We start from the raw sequence: 13,848 nt of genomic DNA on the forward strand, positions 1-13,848 counted from the left end.
CAATGGAACCTGTGCTTTGAACAGTAATTGGGATGTTCTGAATGTAAAGGGTAGGAAAGAAAAGTTCACTGGGTCCTAGTAAAGGTATTCCTAGTCTGTCCTAGGGAGGGCAATTCTCACCTTGAGACAAGTTTTATTTATTTTTTTGTAATTACAGTTGGTTGAAGGCAATGGAGTTATCTTTCTCAGCTTATTAAAAAAAGGGGGGGGGGGAGGGGGAGGGGAGAGAACCTGAAGACTCAGAAGCAAATAACTGGTCTAAAATTGATATGATTCCCAAACTACCATCATCAAGGCAGAAAGAGAAGGACTGCCTTTGTACCGTTCACACCTGTTAATATTTATTATTACTATTTCCATTTTAAGGTTGAACTTAATGGTCATTTAAATCTGATTTTAGGATAGGACTAGGAGTGACCTGTGATGTCACTGCTATAAACAAATTCTTAGGTAAGGAAGTTCTCTCTACCAATGCAAGCTGGTACCTTTCTGAACTGAACTTTACTATATATTAGAGTTGCCTAGAAAATTACATAGCCAGTATGTGTTGGTATGTGTCAGAGATGGGACTTAAATCCACTTAATTTTGACTGTTTGTGGGACTTCTTCTCTCCTTTCCTTTAAGATGCAGCTTAAAATCATTTTCTGCATGCAACTTTTTCTGACTCAACTTCAATTATTAGTGCTCTTCCTGCTAATTTCCCCTCTATTTAGCTATATATTGTATATGTGTATACATTTCAATTTATTCATATTATATTTGATATTTACATACATTTACATAAAAACTTGTTTCTTTCATTTGAATGAAAGCTCCCTAGTGAGCAGGAGTTGTATAATTCTTTCTGATTATCTATTCAATACAATGTCTGGCACATTGTGGGTACTTAATAAATACTTGTTTATTAATTGATCAATTCAAAGCTAGTTCTCTATTCTCTTTACTATGCTGTCTGATTTTACTTGCATAAAAATGTTTGGGGAAAAGGGAAAGGGACATCTAATCTAGTGTCCCCCAGTTGAATTGTCAGTAGTATATAAAAGGAATTTGTTTAGTTTTATGTAACCCCTCAAAATTTGATTACTCTTCCTAAACTCAAATTTCTGAATCTCTATCTTGGATTATGGTGACTATACTGTAGCCATCTTTAGTCACATCTTCATTATAAGCATCATCTTCCAGAGGTAAAGCAATCACCAAAGCTGTCTTTCCCTCCCTTATATCTGGAAATGCAAAACTTATCCATAGCTTGAGAATGAATCAGGTCCCTCTATTTTTTTTTCTGGAAGCAGCTTCAAGCATCCTTTTATTGACCACGTAAAGCAGTGGTTCTCAAAGTATGGTCTAGAGAATCCTGGGGATCTCTGAAACCCTTTTAGAGGGTCTACAAATTCAAAAATAGTTTTTATCTCCAATACGGTAAATGTCTATAAATATAACCCAGATAAACAAAAACGCTTTGGAGAGATCCTCAATAATTTTTAATAGGATAAAGATACTGAAAACAAAAGTTTGAGAACCACTGATGTAAAGCTCAAAAATCTCTCTCTGATTGAGTCTTTTTTTTTTTTCCATTCATCAGCTTCCTCTTTTTTTTATTATAGTTTTTTATTGACAGAACATATGCATGGGTAATTTTTACAATATTGTCCCTTGCACTCACTTCTGTTCCAACTTTTCCCTTCCCTCCCTCCACCCTATCCCCTAGATGTCAGGCAGTTTCATACATGTTAAACATGTTAAAGTATATCCTAGATACAATATATGTGTGAAGATCCATACAGTTCTCTTGTTGCACAAGAAAAAACTGGATTCAGAAAGTAAATATAACCTGGGAAGGAAAACAAAAATGCAAGTAGTCCACATTCACTTTCCAGTGTTCCTTCTCTGGGTGTAGCTGATTGTGTCCATCACTGATCAATTGGAACTGAATTAGCAAATCCCTCTTTTCAACTAGAAATGGAGGCCATTCCATTTATTTAAAAATCCCTATGGACTGTATATTAACTTACTTTTGATGTATAATGTTAAGGGTTTTTTTTGTATGTTTATTTATTCTATAAATTACTTCTCAATTCTATTTTAATCCAGTTCAAGCTGTTCTTGATAGTGTTCTGGGCTGCTGCGTATTTGAGGCCTTTGGTGTACTATACAGAGAATAACAAAATGTGGCAAGTCCTCAGAGATGGAAATATCAGATGATCTTACTTGTCTTCCTGAGGAACTATATGTGGACCAAGAAGCAACAGTTTAAACTGAATATGAAACACCTTGTTTATTTAACTTATAGGCAGAGTACATTATGTTTCACATTATGTGAAATGCCAGCCTGGATGAATCAAAAGCCAGTATCAAGGTTGCCAGGATAAATATCAACAACCTGAAACATTCAGGTGATACCATTGTGATGGCAGAAAGTGAAAATGTAAGAAGCTCTCAGAAGAGAATGTGAAAGCCAGCTAGAAGCTAATATGAAAAAAAACAACAAAACCTAAGGTATTGGTAACTAGTTCCACTACTCCCTGGCCAACAGAAGAAGAAGATATGGAAGCAGTGTCAAATTTCCTATTCTTGGGAGTCGAAGATCAATGTAGATGGTAACTGTAGCCATGAAATTAAAAGACCCTTGCTCCTTGGAAAGAAAGCGATGGCAAATCTGGACAGCATACATAGCAACGACATCATCTTACCAACAAAGATCCAGAGGGTCAAAGCTATGGTTTTTCCAGTAGCAATGTGTGGCTATGAGAGTTGGATTATAAGGAAAGCTGAGTGCTGCAGAATCAATGCTTTTGAGAGTCCTTTGGACAACAAGGAGATCAAATCAGTCAATGAAATCAATTCAGACTATTTACTAAAAGATCAAATACTGAAACTGAAAGTTAAATCCTTTGACCACATAATGAGAACATGGAACTCGCTGTAAAAGACTGATGTAGGGAAAGATTGAAGGCAAAAAGGGTTCAGAAGAGGATGAGATGGGTAGATGGTATCATGGAAACAATGAGCATGAACATTTACAGACTTTGAGAAAACAGTGGAGGATGGAAGGGTTTGGTCCATGGCGTCATGAAGAATTGGACTGAATAACAACGAAGAATTGACCTCAAAGTCAGGAAGACAATAGTTGAAGTCCTACCTCTAATACACACTGGCTATCACTTAGAGTGACTTAGTCACTTGGCATTAGATTTTCTAAGCAATTCTATAAAATTAAAAATTCACAGAGGGGTATTGACTTACAGGCATAGAAGGAGTTTCTTTACCTGGGAGATTCCCATATGAATGAGATCAAAATCCCTATCCTAAATCAATCTACAAATATTTATTAATTGCCTACCATCTGTCACTCACTAAGCTAGCTGCTAAGTACAAATATAGAGAATAAAAAAAATTCCCATAGAATTTAGCCACTGACCACCCCATTTTCTTCTCAGCTTATATTTCCATACTAAAGCAAGATCTATTTGGCATTCAACATCTCTGTTCTTAATCCCTACTGGAAAATCTCTTTCCTAGTCAGATTACAGAGATTCTACCTCTACTGATTATATAAGAAAAAAAGGAATATGTCTACTGTATTTTCACATAGGTAAAAAGAGCATCTTTATTATCTAACAAACTGGAAGCAAGATAAATGGAAGATTAATTCATGGAACCAAGCCAATTCAATGATCTGGATTTTCTACCATCACAAATATTCTGATAAACTGGGACCAGAAGGATGAATGTGACTAGCCTCGATAGCAGAGAAGGTATTGTGAAGTCACCTTAGCATTTATCTCTTCCTATAAGGAACAAAATTTATCTATGAGCTACTGACCTATTGTCTACGTAGAACAGTAACACTATGACATAATGGGAGTGTACTGGATAGATTGGGTGTCAGGAAGATCTGAGTTTAAATCTAACATAAGACATTTAAAAGATGTGTGATGCTGGGCAACCCATGTAAGCTCTATCTGACTCAGTTTCTTCATCTGTAAAATGAGGGTAATAATAGACCCATTTCCCAGGGTGGTTGTGAGAATTAAATGAAACAATAATTGTAAAGCACTTAGTACATAGTAAGAGTTATATAAATATTAACTATTATTATTATCATTATCATCCTACAGAATATGTTTTGGAATTTATAAAGTATCTTTTTAAAAATAGTATTTTATTTTTCCAAATACATGCAATGATAGTTTCAAAATTCGCCTTTATAAAACTTTGTTTTCTAAATTTTTCTTCCTCCCTTTCTCCCATTCTCTCCCTAAAACATTAAGCAATCCTATAGCGGTTAAACATGTGCAATTCTTCTAAACACATTTCCGTATTTGTCATGCTGTGCAAGAAAAATCAGATCAAAAGGGAAAAAAAAACATGAGATAGAAGAAAACACAAGCAAACAATAACAATAAAAAGGTGAAAATACTATGCTTTGATTCACATTCAGTCTCCTTTGTTTTCTCTCTGGATGTGGATGGCTCTTTCCATCCAAATCTATTGGAATTGCCTTGAGTCACCGTATTGTATGACATATCTTGTTCTAGTCATTACGAATCACTGAAACTTACAAGCGCTTCTGGGATAGTATAGAGGGTTAAGCACTAGTCTTAGAATAAGGAAGACCAGTGTTTGAATCCTGCCTCAGACAATTACTTGCTTTCTGATCCTGTGTGTCCTATAACATCTCTAGGTTTTTCATCCATAAAACTGGGGAGGTGAGCTTTGACTCAATGATGACAGAGGTTCCTTCCAGCTCTAAATCTATGCGCCTTTGCTAAATCCTGCCTTAGCTGAATTTACTGGACTTTAACACGGTAAAAGTGTCTGCTTAGGCTTACTTGTCTAGGCAGCAAGAATTTGGCTGTATTTTGTGCCACTGTGCTGGGAAGCAGAATGGATATGCTTGGGTGACTGGATTACCCAGAGAGAAATACCAGTGGGTTGGAAGTTATCTCGGCTGTACAAAACTGCCCCTTAAAAACCTGGGACACTGATACATTGTTGGTGGAGTTGTGAATGGATCCAGCCATTCTGGAGAGCAATTTGGAACTATGCTCAAAAAGTTATCAAACTGTGCATACCCTTTGATCCAGCAGTGTTTCTATTGGGACTATATCCTAAAGAAATCTTAAAGAAGAGAGAGGGACCCACATGTGCAAAAATGTTTGTAGTGGCCAGAAACTAGAAATGGAGTGGCTGCCCATCGGCTGGAGAATGGCTGAATAAGTTACGGTATGTGAATGTAATGGAATATTATTGTTCTGTAAGAAATGACCAGCAGGATGATTTCAGAAAGGTCTGGAGAGACTTACATGAACTGGTGCTGAGTTAAGTAAGCAGAACCAGGAGATCATTGTACACGACAACATCAATATCGTATAACAATCAATTCTGATGAATGTGATTCTTTCAATCAATGAGATGATTGAGGCCAGTTACAATGATCTTATGATGAAGAGAACCATCTACACTCAAAGAGAGGACTGTGGGAACTAAGTGTGGCCCCCACAGCATTTTTACTATTTTTGTTATTGTTTACCTGCATTTTGTTTTCTTACTCATTTTCTTTCCTTTTTGATCTGATTTTTCTGTGCAGCAAGATAACTATATAAATATGTATACATATATTGGATTTAACATATATTTTAACATGTATAACATATATTGGATTACTTGCCATCTGGGGAAGGAGTGGGGGGAAGGAAGATAAAATTTGGAACACAAGGCTATGCAAGGGTCAATGTTGAAAATTATCTGTGTGTGTGTGTGTATACATATATATAGAAAATAAAAAGCTTTAATATAAAAAAACTGCCCCTTAAGAATCTTTAACTCCTTATGTTCTGATTCTTTGCTCTCCAAGTAACTAGCTGACCTATAATTGGGCCAGACTAATTTTAAACAAAGAAATAACCCCATATACAGATTTCAAGTCCCAAATCCTAAGCATGGTATTTCACTCACCAAAATTTCATCATTTTCCACTCCCACTAAAAAATAATTTTTTTCTGTTTGTTTAATGTGAATAAATTTTTACAGAATTAAAATACTTCTCTTAAAATTTGAGTTTCTCAGTATGCAAAGCATAGTGATCCCATCAAGAAGACTCTACTTGAAACAACAGCTCTCCTTTAACATCCATTATAGTTCCTTAGTCACAGAGCACTACCTTTAAGCTGAATCACTTTCCCCACCTTGGGTTGTGTATCTTTAACCTTTCCTAAGTTTAGGGAAAGATACTAAGATTTTTATATAAAGGTAAAATATAAGTATAAGGGGAAAAAAAGAAATGTATATGATAATTTTGTTGTATATTTGAAAGGAATAACAAGTTACACAAAGTAGATTTGCACATTCATGCACAGTCATCTTTTTGGTTGTACTATGTTATGGAAATGTTTTATTTTATTCCATAAATTAAAAATAAGATAAAATCATAAAAAATACCAGGATAAAAAATATATATGTATGTATATATATTTTTTCGTATAAAAGGTTTCTTACCGAGTGCTTAAATATCAGATTGTCAGAGTAAAAACAAAAACAACAAGGAATTATGAGTATAAGGGGCAGTATATCTCATAGTGGCTACTCACATTTACATGATTATATAACATTTACAAAATACTTTTCTCATAAGAACATTGGAAGGTTGGTAATGCAACTATTATCAACCCCATCTTACAGATAAGAAAGTGGAGTTCCAATGTGTCTATAATAACATAGCTATTAAAATCTGGACTAAGTGTTAATCTATATGCCTTGACTCCTAGTCTAGTGCCCTTCCCACTACATAAGAGACTTATCACTTTAAAGCATTACATTACTATCAGATAGTATGATCATAACACTTTATCAACTTTAGGTCTCTGTGGTAATCCCAATTGACATATGCAATGGTACTGTGACACTAGAGTTAAATGAGATTAATAGGATGATAGGACAGAGGTTTTTGTAATTTAAAATGAGTTTTCTGGCAGGTGATTCAAAGAGTAACTTACCAAGTTGCTAATGCTAGAAGCTTTTGCAGAGGAAAGGCAGCTGGATAGTGCAATGGATAGAACACTGGGCCTGGAGCCAAGAAGATTTGTTCATCTTCCTGAATTCGAATCTGGCCCCATATATTAACCAGCTCACTTAACCCTGTGTGTCTTAGTTTTCTCATTTCTAGCTCTCTATAAAATGAGCTGGAGAAGGAAATGGCAAACCACTCCAGTGTCTCTGCCAAGAAAACCCAAATTGGGTTATGAATAATCAGATATGCCTGAAGACTGAACAATAACTATTAACCAAGGAACCAAATCTTGTCTAGACCTATGAGAAACATACACTTTTACACTCTAATCTGGAAAGAGATAGCAAGGGGCTTTCATCGTCTCCCACTTATCCCCAAAACATCCATTGGTGAAATGAAGCAACCCGGGATTTTAGTACCCAGCCTGACTAATTCTATGAACAGAAATGAAAGCAACATCTGTGTCAGACGACTAAGCCTCAACTGGACATTAATTGTCAAAAGGCATCATCTCTGCCTCCTGAGCCACAAGGAAGGCAGAGTACCGTATTCTACTGGTACTTGGCACTCTATGTCTGAATCTCTCCTGAGTTGGTGTTACTGATCATTTAATGCACTTGTTAAACAAATCGATTCCTGCCTTGATTGTATTTTCTTCCCAGCTATAATCCTCCCATGTCTCTAGGATAAAGCAACAATGCAAACTCCTCCAATCTATATTCTGGGCCCAATTACCTTTCCAATTGAATATGACATGTTATTGCCCTTCAAACACTCTATTTCTAGCAAACTCAGACTAACAGTTGCTCTCTCAAACTGATGTTTTTAGCTTTCATCTCTGTGCATTTGCTCAAAACAGAACCCATGCCTGGAATACATTTTTTCCTCATCTCTACCTCTCTGGATCCCTATCTTCCTTCAAAAATCATTTTAGAAGCCATTTCCCTCAAGAAGGCTTCTCTGATTCTCTAAGCTTTTTTTTTTTTTTTTGATAGTCTCCAAATTATCTTATGTTTACCTATCTGTGTCCATTTCCCCAACATAACATAAGATCTTTAAAGGAAGGAACTTTTGTTTTTTATCTGTGTATCCCCGGCATCTATCCGAGTGCCTTCTATACAACAGGGCCTTTAAAATGCTTGTGGAATTAAAGGAAACAGCTTATAATAAGCCGTCAGATAAATGTCTAATCTCCTGAATTCAACTGTCCTTGTACAGAGGTTAGTAGATTGGGGAATGTTATGTTTATCGTATATATTTTAGTAAATTACTAGACAAACTTGATGTTTATAGTATATATTTTACTAAAAAAATTCATGAACTGTCTCATTATAACCATATGTTGGTTATGATAGCAATATTGTTCCAAAGATTCATCATTGGTTGAAGAACAATATCTAAAAACAGTTTATTAATAACAGTATTAGACAGGAGGAAATCTCAAAGGAAGTGTTAGATGATTCTATTCTGGTATTCTGTGCAGGACACTTTAGCAGTTTTTTCCTAATAATTTACATGAAAACATTGAGGGCACAGCTAAGAATTTTTTTATATCACACAATGTTGAGAAGGAAAACTAATTCCAATGGTGACAGCATCAATGTTTAAAAACCATATCATACGATTTCAGGGAACTTTAGGAAAGTAGAGTCCTATAAGGTGCCCCTGGAAGTGAAATCAGTGAGTATAATAAATAGATATATAGGTTAAGGAGTTTAAGATCAAAGGGGGCAGGGCCAGTGGAGCAAATTTTGGGCAAATCCTATTAGAAACAGAGATCATAAATACAAAGCTTGGGAGTAGAGCAAAGGCCAACAACGAATCACCTTTTGAGAATCACAGAATTTCAGAATTGGAAGTAATCTCAATTCTTTAACAGCCTGAAATAATGGATCAAAAGTAACAGGATGAAATTCAACATAAGCAGATGCAAATTTCTTTTGATATTTATAAAAACATCTCCCATACAAGTATAGGCTAGCATAGTGTGGCCATAGTTCATGTGAAAAACACCTGGGGATCTTAGTTTGGCTCAATATGAGTTAATAATGGAGATACTACCCCCCAAAATAATTAACTTCATTTGAGACTATTTTGATAGAAATAAAGCATCCAAATCCTTCACCAAAAATTTACTCCAATGCTCTTTGGTAGTAGAGAGGTGACCCTGAGCTCTCAAAGGATAAAAGGCAGAGTACAAGATTTGGCTGATTCTAGAAGCTGAAAGGTTTAAGGTACTAGATTAGTGAAGGACTGTGGCTGAAGACTTCGTCACCAGAAATAATGAATTAATGAAGTACTGAAATAAATGACCACCTCACAGAAATCATAGTTTGGTTGAATTCTTTGCTCATCGGACCATTTTTGGAATATTGTAGATTGAGTTCTGGGTACGTTATGATGAAATCTACTGAAAAACTGCAGTACATTTAAAAAGGAGATATTAGAATGCCGAGGAGCCTGGAAACTATTGTCTGTGAGGAACGCTTAAGGGGAACGAGGTATGGTTAGTTTCTACAAGAGAAGACTGGTGGGGGGGACTTGATAGCTGTCTTCAAGTGTTTAAAGCACTGTCAAGTGAAAGAGGAAACAGATATCTTGCGTGTGGTTCCAAAGTGCAGAAGAAAAACCAATGAGGGAAAATTAGAAAGAGACATGCTGTAGTTCCAGATAAGGAAGAACTAACTGCTTGACAGACAAAGCTGTTAGTAGAAGAAACAGCTTTGAAAGTGAGCAGCTCCCTTTCACCAGACATATTCACAGGATCAATGAACATCTGTCAAGGAGGCTCTAGAGATTTCTCTTCTGGGAAGGAGGCTGGACTCAATTATCTGCAAGGTTCCTTTCCACTCTAAGACTCTTCACTGTTTATGATTCACAATGGCAAATGGGTAACATCAGCCCAAGCTCTGTACTAAGAAAGGGTTTATGAGTGAGAAACTCCCTTAGACTAGTACCCTAGAGGGCTTTCAGCACGAACAAAAAATCTGGAGAAAATGAGGAGGAAACCTCAAAAAATAAAAAATTTGATTTAAGGGAAGGGAAATATTTATTCCAGAGAAAAAACTTGATGGCTTTCTTTCAAAATTTAAAGAGGACCTGGATTCAAGTCTTGCCTCTGATGCTCACTCTCTGTGTGTAGGACAAGTCATTTCACTTAGCTTGGTCTGGGCTCCTCATCTGTTTAATGAAAAGGTTAGACCCTGTGGCTTCTGAGGTCCTTTCCAATCTAAATTTAGGATTCTATGATGAGGAGGGAGGCTAGTTGGCACAGAGGATAAAGAGCTGAGCCTAGAATCAGGAAGACCTGAGACTTGTTAGCTGTGCGACCTTGAGCAAATCACTTAACTCTGTTTGCCTCAGTTTACTCATTTGTAAAGTGGGCTGGAAAGAAAAATGAAAAATCACTCCAGTATCTTTGCCTAGAAAAACCACAAAAGGAGTTACAAAGAGTCAGACCCAACTTTAAGAACTGAACAACAACAACAACAAGAGGGATTAAACTTACTCTGCTTGAGGACTAGGGTTTGTGAGTAGGGAGTAGTAGTTACAAGAAGGTAGAGCAATTTGATATCAACCTTAAGAAAAGAAGTTGTCCCCTGGAGTCAGGAGGCCCAAAGTTCAATCCCATATCAGACACTTAATACTTCCTAGCTCTGTGATCTTGAGAAGTCACCTTAACCCAGGTTTGCCAAACAAAACAAAACAAAACTATTTTGGGAGTAAAAAGATAAGTTCCATGTCATGGAAATATTTAAACAAGGTTGGATGATTACCATTTGGCAAATGCAAGCTCCAAAGTAGGAATTAGGATATTCTCTGAGGTCTTATCCAACTATCAGGTTCTTGGATGTACCTTGTCTCTGTTTCTTTCCATATCAAGGGCAGCACAGCCAGTAGTTAAGAGATCTGGATTCCATTTCCAATATACTGTATATTACTAAGTCACTATGTCTCTCCATATCTATTTCCCTCAAATGATTACTCTTAAGGAGGTAACATTTTAATAAAGGAAGACAGTACATAAAGGGAACCTAGAAAGTAAGAGTTGGTCTATCTTTTTATAGATTTAGAAAGGCATTCAAAGCCTCAGTCATTTTTTAAAGTCAAGTTCTCCTTGACTCTTTTCAACAATGAGCTGATTCAAGGTAGTTCCAATAGATTTGTGATAGAAAGTTTCATCTGCATCTAGAGACAGAATTATGGAGACTGAATGTGGATCAAAGCATAACATTTTCACCTTTTTGTTGCTGTTTGCTTGCTTGTTTTTTCCTCTTTCTCTCAAATCAAAGAGACCCTTTAATTCCCTTTACATGTGTTACTAATATGTTTAACCTATATTGGATTGCTTGCAGTTTTGGAGTGGGGAAAGAGGAGAAGAAAAGAAAAAAAGTTTGGAACACAAGGTTTTGCAAAGGTGAATATTAAAAGCTGTCTTTGCATGTATTTGGAAAAATAAAATACTATTAAAAGTCAAGTCCTCCTTTCTCACTTCTACCTCAAACCAATACTTTTTTTTAAATGATCAGGTGAGATTTATTTATTTTTTAAATAGTATTTTTAAGTTTTTCTCCCTCTATTCCTGGCCTCCCTCATCCCCAAGACAGAAAGTAATCTGATATAGGTTAAACATGCAATTTTTCTAAACATATCTCCATATTCCAAACTAACACTTTATAGTTTCACTGTATTAAAGACTTTTTTCTGTTCAAGAGAGAGGGGGATGGTAGGTGAAAGCCAGTCCAGCTGAAAACTTTATACATTTGCTTCCTTTTTTTTCCATTCAGCTTGCCAATTCCTAATACCAAGCTAAGTATGGAATTCAGTGCACCATCACTGCTGCTCTCTTTTGCCCAAACTCCTTCTGCTCCTAGTCCTTTCCTTGCATCCCCACTCAAAAATTTATACAAGTACTGACATAAATTTTCCATTATTAGAATAGGTGCCAAGGGCATGATGACTATGGTGCTAGCCATGTGGAGGAACGAAGTAAGCAATCTACCTCAGAGTTGAATTCTTCTTAAAAGTGACCAAGGATTTTTTTTTCTGTATCTTACATGGTTCAGTAGGATCATAAAATGTTAAGAGCTGGAAGAGACCCTAGAAATCATACCATTCAAAAGTGCCCTCTTTTATTGCTTCTTTTTCTATATATGAGGAAAAAATGAGGTTAATAAGATCAGAACTCAAGTCTCCAGATTCCTAACCTAATGTTACTTCCACCAAACTGTCTTTAAGTATGGATTTGGTGTGGAAGGATTATATTTCCAATAGGAAATAGTTTAAGAAATACTCTTAGCATTGGGTACAGGAAGAGAAAAGTGATAGAGCAAATGGTGGCAGAATGTTTAGGGCTGAACCAGGGTAAGGAGATGTAGGATGAAGAAGTCTCTCAATACTGTCTTCTGGGCTCATGAACATCCAAACTGCTTTATTTTCCTGAAGAAGCAGCTGTATCTTAAACTTCATACACTGTTTAAAACCCCAGAGCTCAAATGAGTAATTTAGAGAGGAAGACAGAGTCTAGTTGGTCCACTGCCATCATCACAGATTGTAGGGGCAAGGTTCAAGGTTGAAACAAAGTGACAAAAAAACTGACTCTTTGAAAACCCACAAAAATCTTCTGGCTAGAAAAAAAGAGTCTAATCCTCCCACACTTTGTAGATTGTAATTAAGTCAATAGTGTCAACAGAGAAAATCTTCCATAAATTAGGAGAGCCAAAAAGAAAAAAAGATGGATGGAACTAGAGAGAGAATTTTGCCTTGGGCCACAAAGACTTAAGATTAGAGTCCTAGACTCCCCAAAAAGGTCTTAATGCCTTAAATAAAGCTTTGGAAAGGAAAAGATTCAATGTTTTCCCTTCCTTTGCTGCCCCCATCTGCAGCTCTCCCCACTTTTGTTTGTAGTTACCTACAGTTGAATTCTCCAAAATCGAGGGCAGATGTGACCAATGGTACCATGTTCTTGGATTTTTAAATGGTGAGGGAGATGAGGAGGATGGGTGCAAATGGCTTATGGCACTAGAGAATGGGTTACCTTGAGGATATGGTTGGGGAGGCATAATATAATGTGGTGGAGGCTGAGATGTTTGAAGGGGTGTGTGGGTGGGAAGCACTCACATTTCCAAGACCATGACGATGTTGGCTTTCTCCTCAAAGGCATCAACACATTGCACAAGCTTAGGGTGGTGTAGACAGTTCATGATGTCAATCTCCTGCCGGATATTCTCTTTATCTTTTGCAGAATATGCCTTGAAGAATTTCCCTGCCCAAATTTTTCCAGTTTTCTTTTCAACAAGTCGAAAGACTTGTCCAAATTTCCCACTGAAAAGAGAAAAGAGAGATTGGGATGGGGTGGGAAAAGCTCATTAGTCATCATGTTTATGAAATGTAGGCCTGGGTTAGTAAATCTCCTTTGAATAACCTATGGACTGTAACCTTTGCAATTAATCTAATTATGTCTCTATGTCTCCTTTCCCAAGGTATTTCTCTCATTAGCTTAGGAACACACTCTTTGAATATAGAGCATTTTTTTTCTTTTATCAAGCCAGGAGTTCTAAGCCTTTTTATGTTATAGACCATTTTGGCAATCATTCTCAGAGTAAGTTTTTTAAATGAATAAAATATGTAGGATTATAAAGAAATAAAAATATATTGAAATGCAGTTATAAACAGATTATACCCTAGTTTAAGAAGTGTTGCATTAGACCATTCTTCTTATGGGGAAATGGGATATGCAGCTGTCTTTGAGGAAGAGAGCAGAGATGGTATTAATCTTTACAACTCTTTTTCCCTTCCTCAGAATAAATACATCTAGAATACTTCTGCAAGGGATTTT

The 13,848-nt window shown here is 36.3% G+C and overlaps 1 protein-coding gene across 5 annotated transcripts in view; it reads right to left on the reverse strand.

Annotated features, from left to right (window-relative positions):
• Nucleotides 1-13,848, reverse strand: part of MYLK (myosin light chain kinase) — a 198,893-nt gene that overhangs the window by 43,016 nt on the left and 142,029 nt on the right. For all 5 annotated transcript variants that reach the window (XM_051985428.1, XM_051985429.1, XM_051985430.1 and 2 more), the window contains one exon: nucleotides 13,131-13,334. In XM_051985428.1, coding sequence (XP_051841388.1) covers nucleotides 13,131-13,334 — 204 coding nt within the window. The remainder of the gene's footprint in view (nucleotides 1-13,130; nucleotides 13,335-13,848) is intronic.

The sequence above is a fragment of the Antechinus flavipes genome, chromosome 3 (assembly GCF_016432865.1).
Source record: "Antechinus flavipes isolate AdamAnt ecotype Samford, QLD, Australia chromosome 3, AdamAnt_v2, whole genome shotgun sequence".
In the NCBI taxonomy this organism is placed as follows: Eukaryota; Metazoa; Chordata; class Mammalia; order Dasyuromorphia; family Dasyuridae; genus Antechinus; species Antechinus flavipes.